The sequence below is a fragment of the Microcaecilia unicolor genome, chromosome 1 (assembly GCF_901765095.1).
Source record: "Microcaecilia unicolor chromosome 1, aMicUni1.1, whole genome shotgun sequence".
Taxonomy (NCBI): Eukaryota; Metazoa; Chordata; class Amphibia; order Gymnophiona; family Siphonopidae; genus Microcaecilia; species Microcaecilia unicolor.
In genome coordinates, this window is record NC_044031.1 from 269,318,014 (window position 1) to 269,338,336 (window position 20,323).

General features: G+C 42.3%; 1 protein-coding gene across 1 annotated transcript in view; it reads right to left on the reverse strand.

Moving 5' to 3' along the window:
- The window catches only part of CPNE4 (copine 4), a 932,436-nt gene that overhangs the window by 220,066 nt on the left and 692,047 nt on the right, over positions 1–20,323 (reverse strand). Inside the window, exon 9 of the mRNA XM_030206477.1 lies at positions 5,297–5,395. Coding sequence (XP_030062337.1) covers positions 5,297–5,395 — 99 coding nt within the window. The remainder of the gene's footprint in view (positions 1–5,296; positions 5,396–20,323) is intronic.

Below are 20,323 nucleotides of genomic sequence, written 5' to 3' on the forward strand. Positions count from 1 at the left end.
CGTTTGGAAAAGAGGGGGGGCTTGGTCCAGGAAATGGACATGCGGTAAAATAAAAATCAGAACGCATCTGTTTATGGTCTGAGCCCTTAACGCCACCCATTGACTTAGCGGGAAGGGCTCACACGTTACCCGCATGATAATCGTCCAGCACGCGCTAGCTACCTATTACCACCAGAAACGCCTCCGTGGTAGAAAATAGAAAATGATTTTCTACCATGTGTTTTCAGCGCATGCCAAATTCGGAATTACCGCCTGGGGCATGCGGTAACCGGGCGATAATGCTCATTTGACGTGTGCTAGACGTGCATAGGCCCTTACGCACCTTTGTAAAAGGGCCCCTAACTGATTAGCACAGAAACACTCACTGTCTTCCCCCGCAGACATGCCCACTAAGCCAAAAAAATGTTTTATTTTTTAGCATATGGGTTACGCATGCACATTTGGGACTTATCACAGGATACCTGAGTGGCACAGAGGGGCAGTGCTGGTGCAAACACCTTACCCTTGTTTGTACAGCTAGGATGCTTGGTGTAAACCTGCAACAGCTGAGAAGGGGGGGGGGGGGCACACACTCTTATTTATTGGTTATCTACCAGATCCAGGACTAGGATTTTCCTAGCAGGCTGAGCATGCAGCATCGGACTTTAACACCACACTTTATACCAATAATCCAGACCACACAAAGTCTCTTGTTCTGAGTCAAAGCTTTTACTGTTCCTTTACTTAGTAAGGTAACAGCTAACAGTCATTGCAAAACAGGTGGCCAACTATTTACATACTTTCCTCTTCTCCTGGAGCCTACATAGCATTTATTGTAAATCTTCACCCTCCACAATTATACAGACCTGCTCACTGGATAGATGAGGGTCTTGTTCATACCAGTTACTACTCCTCCTATTTTCAATAAACAACTGTTAAATGTTATCAGTGCTGTTTACAGATGTCAGACACTTAAAGAATTTTGCAGGCTATTAGATGCTGTCATCAGTTCTTGTTAGATGGCTAGAAACTGGATGGCTGGATGACATTGCAGGTGCATAAGAATTGATTCAATTTATTTACTTGATATACCACTTAGCACAAAAAGTAGAAGCTCCTTCTCCTTCCTTTGGACCTTCTAGTGATGCAGAGGTTCTCCATACCTCCACATGTCAGCAACCATTTTAGTTCTGGGTCTTGTCCCTAGTTCTCTGAATCCTTGCTCTGTAGCAAGTGCCTTTGTATTGCTAACTCACAGAGTACAGCCAGCTGATTCTTCTCATTCAGGTAGTCTGCATCAGGCTGGACAGGGAGGGATCTCCCTTAGATTTACAGGTCAAAGATAGGAGATGGGACCCAAGACAATTTTAGGGAGCATGAAATGGGCTTAAATACTCAGAGTGGGGCTACTGCTGCCACCAGACCCTTCTCCTTGATTATCATAAGGCACCCCTATTCTTCAACCAGCTACCAGAAATCCCTCAACTGTTCTATATAGTTCTTCTCCTCTCTGGAAGCTTCTGGTGCCATGCTGGTGCCTTTCCTGATAGGTACAGGAAGCTCAAAAGTTTAGTGAGTAGCCACAGATGGGATGGGCCTCAGAGCTGATAATCTGCTTCTGAAAAAAGCAGACAGCTTCTTGCTATTGGCTGGTTCACTTCAAAGGGGCCAGCAGTGGAAACACTGACACAGGATGAATTAGGGAACAGCCTTAAAAAGCTGCTGAATTTCTCATGATCTTTCACTGGACACAGGAGGAGAATAAGGGGAGGGATACAGAGGGGAGATGCTGAATAGGATGGACAAGAGATTCAGAGGAAAGATGAATGGTGTACATATAGAGAGAGACAGAGAGAGAAGAAATGTCAAAGACAGAGACCCTGGAAAGAGAGTTAAGAAAAAGCAGAAAAGAGACACTTGGACTAAAGTGATGATGAGACAACACAGGTAGAAACATTTTTTTTTGTTCTAAATTTATTGATTGTAATGTGTTAGCTTTGGGAGCAATGATGTTATAGGGGGCCCATCTTAAATTTTGTTGAATTTGAAAGGATTTCTTTATTCAACATCTTAAGATAAACACTGTAAGCAAAACCCCAAAAGTTTCCAATACTTTCCCCAACCTACTCCCTCTGGACCCTCCTCTCCTGTCTCACTCAAAGTAGGTCTCAATTCAAACAACTATTAAAACATATGAGTCTCAACTAAGCCACCCCACACCTTCCTCCATTTAGACAGTGTCTTTTGCCTTGTGGAAGTATGTATTTCCATCTTGTACACATAAATATCACCTTATTTTTTCCTTCCAGGACCTACTCTGTCCTAGCTATACCACTGCACTGAGCAGTCTCCTCTACCATGGGCAGCAGGAAATGGGTTAAAATATCATGTTCTACTGCCCCAGAACCAGTCTCAAAATAAGAGCTGCAAAATCTCACAGTTCTTACTGAAAGACTGGTCCTGTGGCAGCAGGAGATGATGTTTTATTAAGGCATCTCCTGCTTTCTGAGGGGGAGGTGGCTTGTTGGTGCCGCGGCTCAGGACTGCCAGGGTGGAGTCAGGAGGTGGAGTGGGCAGGTCTGGGAGATGTGACTGGATAGAACTGGAGGTGTGGCTAGTTAGAGTGGGGTGGAACTGGGGGTGTGGCTTAAAGCTCCTCCTCAAAGATCGGGCCCCCTTAGCAGCTCTGTAACTGTGGCTTGTAAAGTTTAGGTGCACCGATGCTGGGTTACACTAGAATTGGCTATCGGGGTGTCTAAAAGCAGGGGTCCAGTTAGAGATTTACCCCATAGATACACTTTATACTGGCTAGCAATTAGTATAACTGTGTGATGCTTCAACCTCTAATATCATATCTAACCTCACATATATAGAAAAAGTTGTTGTTTTTTCATTTACAATACATTTACTACATCAATTCTCTCTGCATATTTTTAATGAGGCCAATATTCAAAGGGAGCATGCTCTTTAATTGTCCTCTTTGAAAATGTACTAGGGCTGAATGCCTAAATTTATACTCAAACTTTCACTAAACTTCTAAATTTAGGAGCCTAAAAAGTGGGTAGCAACAGGTGTGGATTTAGGGTAGGAGAAAAACTAAGAGCTTAGAACTGATTTTCAGCACTAGGCACCTAACTTATGCTCCTCAGGAGAATATTCAGCCCTTGTCACTAAGCGGCTTGTAAATTGCTCACAGCTGTGGACTGAACTAGCGCCAGATATTCAATGCCAGGATATGTGCGGCTCCTGGCATTGGATATCTAGGTATGTGTGCGGACCCAGAAGATAACTGGGCACCGGCTAATATTCAAACTAGTGCCCAGTTAACTCAGCATTTTTACCTTGAGTATTGCGTTCAGTTCTGGTCGTCGTATCTCAAAAAGATATAGCAGAATTAGAAAAGGTTCAAAGAAGAGCGACCAAAATGGTAAAGCGGATGGAACTCCTCTTGTATGAGGAAAGGCTAAAGATATTAGGGCTCTTCAGCTTGGGAAAAAGACGAATGAAGAGAGATATGACTGAGGTCTACAAAAAGGAGTGGAGGAGTGGCCTAGTGGTTAGGGTGGTGGACTTTGGTCCTGGAGAACTGAGTTTAATTCCCACTTCAGGCACAGGCAGCTCCTTGTGACTCTGGACAAGTCACTTAACCCTCCATTGCCCCACATAAGCCATATTGAGCCTGCCATGAGTAGGAAAGCACAGGGTACAAATGTAACAAAAAAAATCCAGAATGGTGTAGATGAGTAGAAGTAAATAGATTTTTTACTCGTTCCAAAAGTACAAAGACTAGGGGACACTCAAGGAAGTTACATGGAAATACTTTTGAAACAAACAGGAGGAAATATTATTTTCACTCTGGAACTCTTTGTCGGAGGATATGGTAACAGGGTTAGCGTATCTGGGCTTAAAAAAGGTTTGGACAAGTTCCTGAAGGAGAAGTTCATATTCTGTTATTGAGATGGACATGGGGAAGCCACTTCTTGCCCTGGGATTTGTAGTATGGAATGGTGCTACTAATTGGGTTTCTGCCAGGTACTTGTGACCTGGCTTGGCCACTGTTTGGAAACAGGATATTATACTAGATGGACCATTGGTCTGACCCAGTATGGCTACTCTTATGTACTCTCTTAAATGTATCCACTTACTTGGCTAGTTACTAGACTGAATATCACCACTAGCAGGCTAAGTTGTGACTCTATGCATACTGTAGCTCAGACCACCCCTATCCTGGCTGGCTAGCAGAGATATTCAGTGGCATTATCCAGTTAAGAGCTGTTGAACATAAATGACCAGTCAGGGTTTCACTGGGCAGGATACTGGGTCCCCTACATTTATATGAATTTTCAGATGAAGACTTGTAACTTTGTAAGTCTAAGTGCTTTGAAAATATGCCTCTTAGGCTCCTTTGTTTGGCTGAAAATAGGGGACACTTAACATGAGAGTCTAAATATAGGACTCAGCTTTATTTGAATATGAGGTTCAATATTATTAAGAATATATTTCATTTACAATCACTGTGTGATGGCCAGGACTCCTCCCTTCCTTCCTGGACTGCCAGTCCCATCTGGCTGAGAAACAGGAGCTAGAATTGAATTCAGTATATTTCCCCATCATATACATATGGTGCTGCTGCTTGAATGTTAGGCCAGCCCCAATATATAATTAATTGAGGATTATATAGATGCCCTGAACGGTGTCAAGAGTATTGTGGATGTTACGGTCAGGGCTAAGCCAAGTTTGAAATATGAGTGGTGCATTCCTCTGAGGAAAAGCAGTATTACCCCTTAATTTATTTTATGATATTTAAAAGTTGCGTACTTCCCCTAGAATTCCAGGTGATGTACAGCATCAAATATAAATAAAAAGCATCTTGCTGTATTCACTCTATTGATCTTGCTGTCTCTGCACAATCACGCATGTACAGATAGATTATATCATTATATATAGGCAGAGAGATACATATTTCTTGCTATGCATATTTTTGCTACTTCATTTTAGAGTAATTTATAAAACATGTCCATAAGCATTCAAAAAAGGTCAGGATGGAAACATGCCAGACAAAAGAATGAAGCGGATGTTAAAGTCTAAAGAAAAAAGATTTGAGCCTGAAAGGATTGGAATATGTCTCTCAGGCCAGCTGTAATACTAGTTGATTGACTGAAGGTGGAATTAAATGATAGCTATCCAAATAAGCAATTTCTACAAAACAGTGCCTGTGAATAGCTGGATACCAGTATTCCCCATTCTGCTCTCATTTGTGAGTGACAGCCGCTTTCCAAAAAAGAACATTCTTCCTCTGGTGTATAATTGTTGGTACCTGTCTTCCATCCATTGCTCCTTGCATTTCCTTGAAGTTTGAGCTGAATTCTCCAATGAAGTCATGTTTGCCGTTAGAGTCCCAGTCCCACACTATGCACTGGGGAAAACACAAACAAGAACACACGCGCCATTAAGATTCAAACAAAACACAGACACTTCCAGTGTTTACCAAAATGTTACCCTGGAAATTTTCATAGAGGACAGGGCCTGGCTGATAACTCAGAACTGCAATAATATTGTAAAATATGAACCCAGATTGTCTATAGGGACCACAGAGCAGAATATGTGCAGAGAAAGAAAATAAATGTCAGCCTTTATTAGAGAAATAAATTGAACTTATCTTAGGAGAAAAATAGTGTCCTGTGCTCGGCTACCATTGCACTTTATCAGAATGAAAGGAGGACAAGTTGGAAGGTAATTTTCAAAAGCCGTTACCCAAATCAAAGATCCAGACTGAAAAAATACCCTCCACCACTGCGTCCGAAAGTATTCATTCATTTCATATCATGTATACTTTCAGCCACATTAGAAAGAGATATTCCCATAGGTCTGTTTGGGTTGAGAGAGTAAAATACTGTAGCGTATATACAAGTAATTTTCAACTACACATATGCTATTCCCCCCATCCCCCCCAACCCTCACTGCCTGCAGAAATAGTTGGCACAAAGTACATGGACTTTTTCAGGGCACGTAATTTACAGCTGCTAATTTTCAAAGGAAGACAGCTCAAGCTGTATCCTTTTGAAAATCCAAATAAGGTATGTGCATTAAAAGCACTCATGTACTTTGGAACTACATGATGTATTTGAAAACTGACCCCTTGAAAATCAGCAAGAATCTCAATAGTAAAAACATACATCTCTAGAACTTTAATTATAAAGGAATACAGAGCACAGAAACTCTTCTAAGTTCAGCTACGATACATACATACAGTTGTATAGGAGAGAATTCAATAAATTGTGCTGAAACTTGGGAACTGAAAAATTCAGCACTAGGCGATATTCTATATAGGGTGAAAACCTTATTTAGAATAGTGGTTAGCATGGATCTTGCACCTAACTTTTGTCCACTGGACTTACACCTGCTGAAACCTGGTGTAAATGCCGGCACCCAAGTTAGGCGCAGTTAGACAGCATTCTGTAATTCTGCTGACACACCCATGGCCACGCTCCCTTTTGAGATATGCACTGTGGTATTTGGGCATCATGCCTTATAGAAGAAGCACACATCCAGATGCATGCGCAAATTTGAATGAATGCCAATTCACATCAATAACTGTCTGTTAGCACCCAATTATTGATGGTTTAGAGCTCATTGTCCAATTTATTTGTTTGCACATCTTGGAAGCCCACCCAAAGGTGAGTGCATAATTTTAGGCACCATATATACAATCCAGGGGATAGTATGCTCTATGTACACTAGACCAGAGGTTCTCAACCCAACCCAACAAGCCAGTCTGGTTTGTTAAAAAGAAAATATATCAACAGAGGGTAGACTGTAAATTCACTGTATTCACTAAGATGGGGGGAAAAGTCTCATTGACCATCAGGTCACACTCTATCCCCGGCATTAGGAGATTTGGTGAAAGACTTTTATGGTGATAGATCTAATCATTGACAAAAAAAACCCTCCGTCCATATTAAGGTGACTTGAAATTAAGTTGACATACAGGTTCCGGTTTAATTCCACAGGAGCATCTGGCTGTCTCCTTTAAATAGATGCTGCCACCATTTTTTGACAGCTGGCAGGAGACACTACAAGACAGGAGTGAAGCTGCTTTGAGTCAGAATTTGCCTGTTTTTGTTTTTTTTGAACGTATAGTCACTGTTTTGGGGACTGACACTTGTTGATTCTTTTTTGTTTGTCTGCAAGTGTTTAGGCTCGTTTCCCTTGAAAAAGCAAACGGCGAAACAGATGTCCATCGGGACACACAGAGGCAAAGATAAGTGCAGCCCTGCTGAATATATGTCTCATCAGTTATCTAGCAATTTAATTTATGATAATGTTAAAATTCTATGCACAGATGCACCTATTTTGAATCACTTAATTTCAAGTTTTTGTCGATGATTAGATCTATCACCGTAAAGGTCTTTCAACAAATCTCCTCATGCCGGGGATAGAGTGTGACCTGGTGGTCAATCAGACCTTTTCCCCCTATTCCATAATTAATAGTGAATACAGTGAATTCACAGTCTACCCTCTGTAGAAACATGTTTTCATCTGACAGAGACTGTCGCAGGAGCCTATAACTAAATAGTTGTAAAAAAAATCCATAATCAATATATGTGAAATAAATTGCATGCACTGCTTCCTTTGTATGCAAATCTGTCTCATGCATATTCATTGTGGGTATCCTGAAAACCTGATGGGCTAGGTATGTCGAAGACAGAGATGAGAACTACACTAGACTGAGGATGGGCAAACTACAGCCCACAAGTTAAACCCAGCCTACTGGACCCTTTAAATCTACCTGCTAATCCTTGAAAAAAATTTAATTGAGGTAATTGGTCCACTGTCCCATACCTCTGTGTCTATTCCTGTCAATGTCACCATCACAGCCTGTGAAAATGACACGGGAGGGACATGACATGCTACGGTGCCCCTGCTGTCCTGCATGGCACAAGGAAGGGCCACTGCCACATAGCTGAAGAAGGAAAAGAGAACATCAGCCCCATGGCAGAAGGAGGCAGAGGCAATGAGCCAACCCCACTGCGAGGCAGAAGAAGGGAAAGATAAAACACAGTCCCACAACAGAAGGAGGAGGAACAGCCATCCACTGACTTTCAGTGCAAACTGGTCCAAGCATCCCACTGCATAGCCTGAAGTAGCTGACTGGACTCAAAGGGGAGGAGGTCCCAGGGGTTGGAATGCTATGGTCTGGCTAGGAAGAGAACTCAGGTCAGGGAAGGAGAATGCTGAAGTCTGGGAGGTGGAATGAAGAGATCTTGGAAGGGGGGCTGTTAGGTCTCTTTGGGGGAAATGTTGGGGTCTGGGAGGGGGCCACTGGGGTCTCACTGGAGGGAGCACTGTGCTGCTTCCAGGCTACATAATAAAACTGCCACAATTCTGCTGAAGATAACAAATATCCCAAACTGTGTTTGTGTTTTTTTAAAGTATATAGCTTGGAAGAATAGTTTTTTCTTGGAAGAACAGCCTGGCTGATGTTCTGAGTAAGGGAAGCTCCTTTTCCCTGCTCCCTGTGCTCCAGCTACTGGTGTAGATGCAGGCAACAGCCACAAGCATGACCCTGAATAAAATAGGCTTGCCACTGTTCCACACATCCTATTGGTGCAATCCTGGCAGAGAAACCATGAAAGTGCATCTAGTTTATAAAATGGTAGCACTTATGTGTGTCATTGGCACCAATAATTGGCAGTTGCATGCATACATGCTAGGCACTTTCTATAAACAGTGTACCTAAATCGCTTAGAAGTGAATTCTATAAATTGTGCCTAAAAAATCAGCGTGGAAAAAAGCCTGCTTAAATGCTATTCTATAAGCAGCGCCTAAAGTTAGGCATGGTTTATACAATAGGTGTAAATTTCTGCAGGAACATATGCCCCAATGAAAATGTGGTGCAAATTCCCCTGCCTAAATTTACGTGCAAGAATCCCCTATTCTGTAATTGCACGTGCAAATGGAATCCATGCCCACACTCTACCCTGAAACACCCATGACCCACCCATTTTCACGCCTACTTTTCTGGGACACGCATAAAATTTAGGTGTGGCTCAAGCGCTTCTATTTACATGCGTACATGTTGATTTAAATTAGTGCCAATAATTGTTAAAAAGCCAATTATCGGCACTAATTTGTTCATTATTCAATTAAATTGTGCACACAAATTGGGAACATGCCCAAATGTACATGCGTATGAAAGGAGCACATCACACAGGAAAAGGTCCTTTCAGAAATGCTTTAATCATGTGATGTCTGTAAAAAAGCCCAACATTGGCTGTATTTTGCCCACGCAAGGGCTGTATTAAGGGCTAAAGTAACCAAGCTGCTAGTTGCATTACTGAAACACTGTGTGGGGCTGCCATTTTTTGGCACAGACAGCTATTTACAAAGGAGATGAAATGGCTTGTAAACACTGTCTGGTTACTTTAGCCCCTGAAGCAGCCCTTGCATGGGCGAAACATGGCCAGTGTTGGGCCTTTTTTTAGACTTCACATGATTAAAATATTTCTCAAAGGATCTTTTCTGTGATCTACTCCTTTCATACCACCTAAAATGATGCACCAATTATAGAATTGCAGCCAAAGGCCTCAGAGGCTGGAGAATGAATTCCCCTCTCTCATCTTCAGAGCTAACTTTCTGTGCTGAACTTCAGTGAAGCAATGAGAGGAAGCTTACATGGGCACTTCCTATGCTGCACCTTTTCTGTTGATAAACAGAGGATTTTTGCTTTTTAGTACTGTCAATATGGTACTTTGTTACACCCACTAATATTCATTCTTCTTTTTTTTCGAGAAGTTACAAATCATATGTATGCATCACTTCAGTTTCATCTTCCAATTTGCTTGCAGGTGAATAGAAGAAGAGCTGGTGACTAAAGAGTGTATGGGGAAACTGGAGACTGAGCTCATTTAATACCGTTTGGTTCTGCAATAAAGATAACCTACATTTATCTTCTTACTGTACATAATTTGCATTCCCTTCCAGTGCAATGGATTTCTAGGTAGAGGTGTTATTTTTAATCAGCCTGTCTGTACATCTCAGCCACATTCTTACATACATCCAATTGGGAAGCCTCCGGGGACACAAATGTTTTCCATCCACTTTGTTTTCTTTATATTTTTGCTTAGATTCACAACCCACAGAGCAGGCACGTGACCTGTTTAGAAATCAGCCTTATGCACTAGTGGACTGAGTTGTTTCTGTAGACACCTGAGAATATTCTCCATCACACCTGTTTTCTGTCCTCATTTTTAGCTCTTCTGGCATTGTGAGCCCAGATTTTCCTGATAAAGCTGCTCATAGTGTGTGAGCAGTGGCTTTGTGTAGGAAAAGGGACATCCAGGCCAGGACATTCATCTTTCTCCAGTTTTTTTTGCAAAAGGCTCTGTGAACACAGAGCCTTTTGTAAAATATGCATGAGGATGCTTGAAAATATATGAGTATTTACCAGTATATACAGTGGGTGTAACAATTATGCAAAACTGTATGTCGAAAACAAGAGCAGACTCATTTGGTAGCTTCCATATCTATATGCCAGCACTTCTACCAACCTATTCTATAAAGGAACTTAGGCGCCTAGGTTCTGATATAGAACAATAGCATAACAGAGTGCTAGAGAGTTTCATGGGGACAGAAATTTCACCCTTCCCCGCCCAATGTGTAATTAAACTCTGGAATTCATTGTCAGAGAATGTGGTAAAGGCGGTTAGTTTAGCGGAGTTTTAAAAAGGTTTGGACGGCTTCCTAAAGAAAAAGTCCATAGACCATTATTAAATGGACTTGGGGAAAAATCCACTATTTCTGGGATAAGCAGTATATAATGTTTTATACTTTTTTGGGATCTTGCCAGGTATTTGTGACCTGGATTAGCTACTGTTGGAAACAGGATGCTGGGCTTGATGGACCTTTGGTCTTTCCCAGTATGTCAGTACTTATGTACTTACGTAACCTCACTGGAATCTAACCCATCCCTGCCCGTCCCCACTGGAATTTCCTAAATCCCTGCCCGTCCCCTCAAGTAATCTCCTCTATCCCCTGTCCTAAAATAACCTGATGTGGTCAAGGGCGTAGTTTGTTTCATTTGGGGGGCAAAAGGGTGGTGCTTGGCGCATTAACATTTATTTGCATACAGACATCTCATACATATTCATGATTATTCCAAAGATAAAAACAAACAAGCTATGACTGAATATGAAGCAGCATACCAAAATAGTGAAAATATATTTTTTAACTGAAATGAGCCAGCACCATGGAACATTTCTCTCATAAAGCCTCCTCTTGCATTCACTTGAATTGGCACAGAAAGAGCACACTTTCCCTTCCTCATTTCCCTAGGCCAGACACAAACACCCTCCTCTTTTCTCCTTTTCCAAGCCCAACTCCTTCTCCCTTCCTTTCCCCGATCTCTCTCCCTCCTTACTAGCACTTTCCCATTTTATTTATTTACAAAACTTTTATACTACAATATATGCCATTCTATGTGGTACAAACATACACATTTTCATAAAAACGTATAAAACAATAACCATCATAAATAAAACATTGCTTCTTGTTTAATTCTTCTAATTTAAAAACAGCCAGATACTGTTACTACCATACCATGCCACATAACATAAGCTTCTTTGGATGGATTAAACCCCCCCCCCCCCCCCACACTGCCATTCCCATAAGGCAGCACTTTTTTCCGGAGGCCATTCTTTGCCAGCACTTTATCCTATCCCCTGGCCCTACAGGCAGCACGTGACAGCACTGAGAAAGAAATCTCATTGAACCTGGAAGCTGTACTGAACCAAATTGACAAATTATGGAGTAGTTAATCACCTGTACTAGATGCAGTGGTGTGCTGGAGCCGGCTCACACTGGCTCGCAAGAGCCGGTTGTTAACTTTGCTTGGCTTTTGCGAGCCGGTTGTTGAAACGCGCGAGCCGGCTCTCCTCCCTCCGGATCCGGTCCCTCATGTCACCGACCTGACTCTTTGAATTCTTCGGGGCAGGCAGTCTTGCCTGCCCGCTGCCAGCGCTGACTCTACCCCGCTGGCGCTGCCGGTTTGCGCTTTAAAAATGGCCGCCGAGACTTCCAGAGGTGGCCTTGCGAGACTTCTGCTGAAGTACCGACCGGCTTGTTAACTAATTAAATTGCATGTGCAAATCCAGAATACAACTGGATATGTGCGCGCAACTTAAGTCATGCTATATAGAATCCCGGGGAATAGGGCAAACCTATTCCCTTTAGTTGAGAGCAAATTTCCTCAACTGGATGATATTACACTTTTTTTTAGTACTGATAGAACTAAAAAATGAGACATTTATTTATTTCTTACATTTGTATCCCACATTTTCCCACCTATTTGCAGGCTCAATGTGGCTTACATAGTACCATACAGGCGATCGCCAAGTCCAGTATGGAAACAAATACAATTTGATGTTAGGTCGGGTAGGTTGGTATATTCAGGTAGGAAGGAATATATAGTGTCCAGTACAGTCTAAGGTTTTGCTGTGTTGCAGAGTTGATGCATCTAATTTATGTCGGTGGGGAATGCTTTTCTGAATAAGTAGATCTTTAATGATCTCCTGAAGTTTAGATGGTCATAGATTGTTTTCACAGACTTTGGCAGTGCATTCCACGATTATAATGAACAAAATTACTGAGCATATACATAAGTACAGATTAACGGGCAAAGTCAACATGGATTTAACCAAGGGGAATGCCTGACAAATCTGCTAAATTACATGTGGATAAAGATGAGCCAGTTGGTATAATATATTTGGATTTTCAGGAAGCATTTGATAAAGTACCTCATGAACAACAACTGAGGAAATTAGAAAGCAAGCATAAAGTCCTCAGTGTGTGTCATACCATGAATTAAGAACTGGTTAAAAAATGGAAAACAGAGGGTAGGTAAAATGGTCAATATTCTCAATGAAGAAGGCAAATACCTTGGAGGGGCATAATCGAACGTGAACGCCCATCTCCATGGGCGCCTATCTCCGAGGACGGGTACGCGAAGGGGCGGGACAGACCGTATAACTGAAAAAGATGGGTGTCCATCTTTTGTTTCGATAATACGGTTTGTGCCAGGCAAATGCATTGCATTTGGGCAGATTTGAGCTGGGCAGTATTGGTTTTCAGTGATAATGGAAACTGAAGACGCCCAGCTCAAAAACGAACAAATCCAAGTCATTTGGTTGTGGGAGGGGCCAGAATTCATAGTGCACTGGTCCCCCTGACATGCCAGGACACCAACCGGGCACCCTAGGGGGCACTTGTAAAAAGTAAAAAAAAAATTAAAATAGCTCCCAGGTATATAGCTCCCTTCCCTTGGGTGCTGAGCCCCCCAAATCCCCCCAAAACCCACTGCCCACAACTCTGCACCATTACCATAGCACTTATGGCTGAAGGCGGGCACCTACATGTGGTATAGTGGGTTTTGGGGGCGGTTCGGAGCGCTCCCATTTACCAGCACAAGTGTAACAGGTGGGGGGGGGGGGTGGGCCTGGGTCCAACTGCCTGAAGTCCACTGCACCCACTAACAACTGCTCCAGGGAACTGCATACTGCTGTGATGGAGCTGGGTATGACATTTGAGGCTGGCATACAGGCTGGGAAAAAAGTTCTTAAAGTTCTTTTTTTTGGTGGGAGGGGGTTAGTGACCACTGGGGGAGTCAAGGGAGGTCATCCCCGATTCCCTCCAGTGGTCATCTGGGCAGTTGGGGCACTTTTTGGGGACTTGTTCGTGACAAAAAAGGATCCAAAAAAAGTGACCCAAATTCTCGCTTCTGGCACCCTTTTTTTCCATTATCGGCTGAGCGCGCCCATCTCTCCTCAGCCAATAAACACGCCCCAGTCCCACCTTCACCACGTCTCCGACACGCCCCTGTCAACTTTGTTCATTCCTGCGACAGAGTGCAGTTGGAGGCGCCCAAAATCGGCTTTCGATTATACTGATTTGGGTGCCCATGAGAGAAAGGCACCCATCTCCCGATTTGGTTCGAAATATGGGCGTCTTTCTCTTTCGAAAATAAGCTGGATAGTCTCCCATATATATCCTGCGAGTAATACAAGATTTTACATTGTACAAGTGCTGTTCATGGGGTATACACAGGTTCGGGTTATACAACTTTTTATATGCAAATTGTGGGTTTTAAACAATAAACACTGTTAATAAATGAGGCATTTGAATGAATGATTAATTGAAATGTACGTTGGGTATAATAGAGATATGCACTCCTGCACTATTTAACAGCTTCTGCACAGACTCTTTTCTATGTGAGGCCATTGCATCAAATATCACTAAAGATTTTAGTACAAAAAAATCCTCCTGGTCTCACTCAAAAGCATTTATCAGTCCAATGTTTCATAACCTCTTTATTCATCCATCCTTTTTTGTTGCAGATAATGATCACACCTCTTGGAAAGATTTCACCAGGCATCATTATGCACTTCAATATTACCAAAGGCTTCAGTTTTTGCCCGCTCAATACTACTGTGAAGCTGGTCCTTTCATGGCCTGTTGTTCTTATAACCACTGTTTTGGTGACCATGTTCTGTGACTGTTTGTGTAGCAGGTATGTCAAATGCCATGGGCAATTCATCTATATTTATTATATTTTCTGGCTGAATATTTCCTTTCTTTCGCTCCTCCATGACAAAGTCAAGGAAACTTGCAACATTCTCTTCCCAGTCATCTGGTAGTTTTTGATCTAATGGATAGTTAATTTCTCCTCCTAAAATTATGGATCTAGTTTTCTCCTCTGTTGAAATTAGTAGCATTAATCTGCAAAGCTAACTCTCTGGCCTTCTGTTTAATGTTTCTGGTGGAGACAACGCTGCAACTTTGTCTTTCTGTTGTTACCCATTCTTTGAGGTTCAGCTCTATGTTTGGCCATTTTGGAAGTTTCCCTCGCCATGCGCATGTTCATGGGTGGACTTTAGCCAACATTTCTTCTTCCTTCCTCCCCTCATGGATTGAGTTTTCATCCACACAGAAATGATGCTCAGCCTCACGATTTCCATTAACCTTGGAATATTCTATTGCCGAAAGCGTGAAGTCCTCAGTATGTGACTTATATTTCGGCATGGTGTGGGGTATGCATGGTTGTGAGCTATACAACTACTTAAAAACAGACACCACGGATACCTGCAGGTTACATTCTGGTGCGGGGTATATAGAGAAGAATATGGTAGCAGAGTTCCACAGGGATCTGTGCTGGGATCACTGCTTTTTAATATATTTATAAATTACCTGGAAACAACAATAATGGGTGAGGTGATCAAATTTGCTGATGACATGAAGTTATTCAAAGTTGTTAAATCACAGATGAGCCAGCTCTGTTGATGCTATGGGTGCTAAGCACCCCCAATATTGAGCAAACTCTTTTACTGTATCCAAGGAGGGCAATTTGTTTTGAGTTTAGCACCCCAACCATCTTGAAAATTGGTTGCTATGCAAGAGGATTGTGAGAAATTTCAGGAGGACCTTACATGACTGGGCATCCAAATGGAAAATGAAATTTAATGTGAGCAAATTCAAAGTGATGCATGTAGGAAAAGCAACCCAAACTATAGGTACATGATACAAAGTTCCACTTTAGGAGTCATCACCTAGGATGAAGATCTAGGTTTTATCATTGATAATACATTGAAATCCTCTGCTCAGTGTTCAACAGCAGCCAAGAATGCAAATATAATGTTACAAACTGATAGGAGAAGAATGAAGAATAAAACAAAGAATATTATAATGCTCCAAGGTGCGATCACACCTCAGATCTTGTGTATAATTCTGGTCATGACATCTCCTACAAGATGTGCAATTAGAAAAGGTACAAAGAGGGGTGACCAAAATGATAAAGGAAATGATACAACTCCTCTATGAGGAAAAATAAAGAAGCTAGGGCTTTTCCACTTAGAGAAGAGACAGCTGAGGGTCTATAAAATCATGAATGGAATGGACCCTAGTAGACATGAATTACTTGTTACTCTTTCCAAAAGTCCAAGGACTAGGGGACATGGAATGAAATAACTAAGAAGAACATTTAGAACACATTAGAGAAAACATTTCTTCACTCGATGCGTAAGTAAACTCTGGAATTCATTGCCAGAAAATGTGGTAAAAGGATTTTAAAAAGGTTTGCATAAATACCTAAGAGAAAAGTCCATTAACCATTATTGAAGTGGACTTCGGAAAATCCACTGCTTATTCCTGGGATAAGCAGCATGAAATCTATTTTACTCTTTCGTGTGACCTGGATTGGCCACTGTTGGAAACAGGATGCTTGACATACCTTTGGTCTGTCCCAAAATGGAAATACATATGTAGTTATGGACATATGATTAGGTAATTATATGCAGGGACGTTTTATAATAGGCCTGTACATGAAATGGTATTTTGGGTGCAAAAACTGCCTTATCCCTTTAGTGTTAGATAAAAAAATGTATTGAATTAGTTTTCTAAAATTCTATCCAAAAATAATTTGTAGATGATGGAAAGTATCCCTCGACTGCTGCATTCCTTCCATTCAGTGAAAACTGGAAACGGGTCTGATTGTAATGCCACCTACAATAAATATTCATATATTGGTCTATAAAACAGCTTACTTTTCAAATATTGGTTACGCCAAATAACTAAACATCTTGTGGTCCTCTTTGTGGAGTTATCCATCCCTGGTATACGTGGAATGGCATAGTTGAACGGTGCCAGCCAAATAGATGGCCGGCCATCCATTTGGCCGGCGCCGCAAAGAGCAGTCCCGAACCGTATTATCGAAAAGGATGGCCGGCCATCTTTTGTTTCGATAATACGGTTCGGGATGGCCAAATGTCAGAGATGGTCGGGTTTGAGATGGCCGGCATCTGTTTTTGCCGATAATGGAAACTAATGCCGGTGATCTCAAACCTGGCCAAATTCAAGGCATTTGGTCATGGGAGGGGCCAGCATTTGTAGTGCACTGGTACCCCTCACATGCCAGGACACCAACCGGGCACCTTAGGGGGCAAAGCAGTGTACTTCAAAAATAGCTCCCAGGTGCATAGCTCTCTTACCTTGGGTGCTGAGACCCCAAATCACCCCCAAATCCCACTCCCCTCTCCCCACTCCCCACAACTGTACACCACGTAGCGGAGAGACTGAATGAATTCTTTGCTTCAGTCTTCACCGAGGAAGATTTGGGTGGGATACCGGTGTCGGAAATGGTATTTCAAGCGGACGAGTCGGAGAAACTTACTGACTTCACGGTAAACCTGGAGGATGTAATGGGGCAGTTCGGCAAACTGAAGAGTAGCAAATCTCCTGGACCGGATGGTATTCATCCTAGAGTACTGATAGAACTGAAAAACGAGCTTGCGGAGCTACTGCTAGTGATATGCAACTTATCCTTAAAATCGAGCGTGGTACCGGAAGATTGGAGGGTGGCCAATGTAACGCCCATTTTTAAAAAAGGCTCCAGGGGAGATCCGGGAAATTATAGACCGGTGAGTCTGACGTCGGTGCCTGGGAAAATGGTAGAGGCTATTATTAAAAACAAAATTACAGAGCACATCCGAGGACATGGATTACTGAGACCAAGTCAGCATGGCTTTTGTGTGGGGAAATCTTGTCTGACCAATTTACTTCAATTCTTTGAAGGAGTGAACAAACATGTGGACAAAGGGGAGTCGGTTGATATTGTGTATCTGGATTTTCAAAAGGCGTTTGACAAGGTACCTCATGAAAGGCTACAGAGGAAATTGGAGGGTCATGGGATAGGAGGAAATGTCCTATTGTGGATTAAAAACTGGTTGAAGGATAGGAAACAGAGAGTGGGGTTAAATGGGCAGTATTCACAATGGAGAAGGGTAGTTAGTGGGGTTCCTCAGGGGTCCGTGCTAGGACCGCTGCTTTTTAATATATTTATAAATGATTTAGAGATGGGAGTAACTAGCGAGGTAATTAAATTTGCTGATGACACAAAGTTATTCAAAGTCGTTAAATCACAACAGGATTGTGAAAAATTACAAGAGGACCTTACGAGACTGGGAGACTGGGCGGCTAAATGGCAGATGATGTTTAATGTGAGCAAGTGCAAGGTGATGCATGTGGGAAAAAAGAACCCGAATTATAGCTACGTCATGCAAGGTTCCACGTTAGGAGTTATGGACCAAGAAAGGGATCTGGGTGTCGTCGTCGATAACACACTGAAACCTTCTGCTCAGTGTGCTGCTGCGGCTAAGAAAGCGAATAGAATGCTGGGTATTATTAGGAAAGGTATGGAAAACAGGTGTGAGGATGTTATAATGCCGTTGTATCGTTCCATGGTGCGACCGCACCTTGAGTATTGTGTTCAATTGTGGTCGCCGCATCTCAAGAAAGATATAGTAGAATTGGAAAAGGTGCAGCGAAGGGCGACTAAAATGATAGCGGGGATGGGACGACTTCCCTATGAAGAAAGACTAAGGAGGCTAGGGCTATACAGCTTGGAGAAGAGACGGCTGAGGGGAGACATGATAGAGGTATATAAAATAATGAGTGGAGTGGAACAGGTGGATGTGAAGCTTCTGTTCACGCTTTCCAAAAATACTAGGACTAGGGGGCATGCGATGAAACTACAGTGTAGTAAATTTAAAACAAATCGGATAAAATATTTCTTCACCCAACGTGTAATTAAACTCTGGAATTCGTTGCCGGAGAAAGTGGTGAAGGCGGTTAGCTTAGCAGAGTTTAAAAAGGGGTTGGACGGTTTCCTAAAGGACAAGTCCATAAACCGCTACTAAACGGACTTGGAAAAATCCAAAATTCCAGGAATAACATGTATAGAATGTTTGTACGTTTGGGAAGCTTGCCAGGTGCCCTTGGCCTGGATTGGCCGCTGTCGTGGACAGGATGCTGGGCTCGATGGACCCTTGGTCTTTTCCCAGTATGGCATTACTTATGTACTTATGTACCATAGCCCTTAGGGATGAATGGGAGCACCTACATGTGGGTACCGTGGGTTTTGGGGGGTTTTGGAGGGCTTAACATTTACCACCACACAAGTGTAACAAGTAGGGGGGGATGGGCCTGGGTACACCTGCCTGAAGTGCAGTGCACCCACTAAATACTGCTCCAGGGACCTGCATACTGTTGTCAGGGAGCTGGGTATGATATTTGAGGCTGGCATAGAACTGAAAAATGAACGTGCAGAGCTATTCTTAGTACTACATACATGTTACCGGAAGTTTGGAGGGTGGTCAATGTAATGCCAATTTTTAAAAAGTGTTCCAGAGGTGATCCAGGAAATTATAGATCGGTGAGCCTGATGTTAGTGCAGGACAAAATGGTAGATACTACTAGAAAGACCAAAATTACAGAACATATACATAAGCATGGACTAATGAGACAAAGCTAACATGGATTTAGTGAAGGAAATCTTGCCTCACCAATCTACTGCATTTTTTTGAAGGGGTGAACAAACAAGTGGATAAAGGTGAGCTGGTCGATATTGTGTTATCTGGATTTTCAAAAGGCATTTGGCAATATACCTCATGAAAGACTCCAGAGGAAATTGGAAAGTCATGGGATAGGAAGTAGTGTAAAATTGGTTAAAAGGTAGAAAACAGAGAGTAGGGTTTAATGGTCAGTATTCTCAGTGGAGAAGGGTAAAATGTGGGGTTCTGCAGGGGTCTGTACTGGGACCACTGCTTTTTAATATATTTATAAAGGATCTAGAGATAGGAATATCTAGTGAGGTAATTAAATTTGCTGTTGACACAAAAAGTTATTCAAAGTTGTTAAATCACTAGAGGATTATGAAAAATTAGAAGAGGACCTTACATGATTAGGAGACTGGGCATCCAAATGGCAGATGATGTTTAATGTGAGTAAGTGCAAATTGATGCATGTGGGAAAGAGGAACCCAAACTATAGGTACGTGATGCAAGGTTCCACGTTAGGAGTCACCAACCAGGAAAAGGATCTAGGTGTCATCATTGATGATACATTGAAGCCCTTGGCTCAGTGTGCAGCGACAGCTAAGAAGCAAATAGAATGTTTAGGTATTACTAAGAAAGGAATGGAAAACAAAAATGCTCCATGGTGCGACCGCACCTTGAATACTGTGTGCAATTCTGGTCACCACATCTCAAAAAAGATATAGTGGAATTAGAAAAGGTACAGAGAAAGGCAACAAAAAGGGTAAAGGCGATGGGATGACTTCCCTATGAGGAAAGCCTTTGCTGAAGTGACTAGGGCTCTTCAGCTTGGAGAAAATATAGCTGAGGGGAGATATTATAGAGGTCTATAAAATAATGAGTGGAGTGGAACAGGTAGATGTGAATTGCTTTTTCACGCTTTTCAAACATACTAGGACTAGGGGGCATGCAAGGAAGCTACCAAG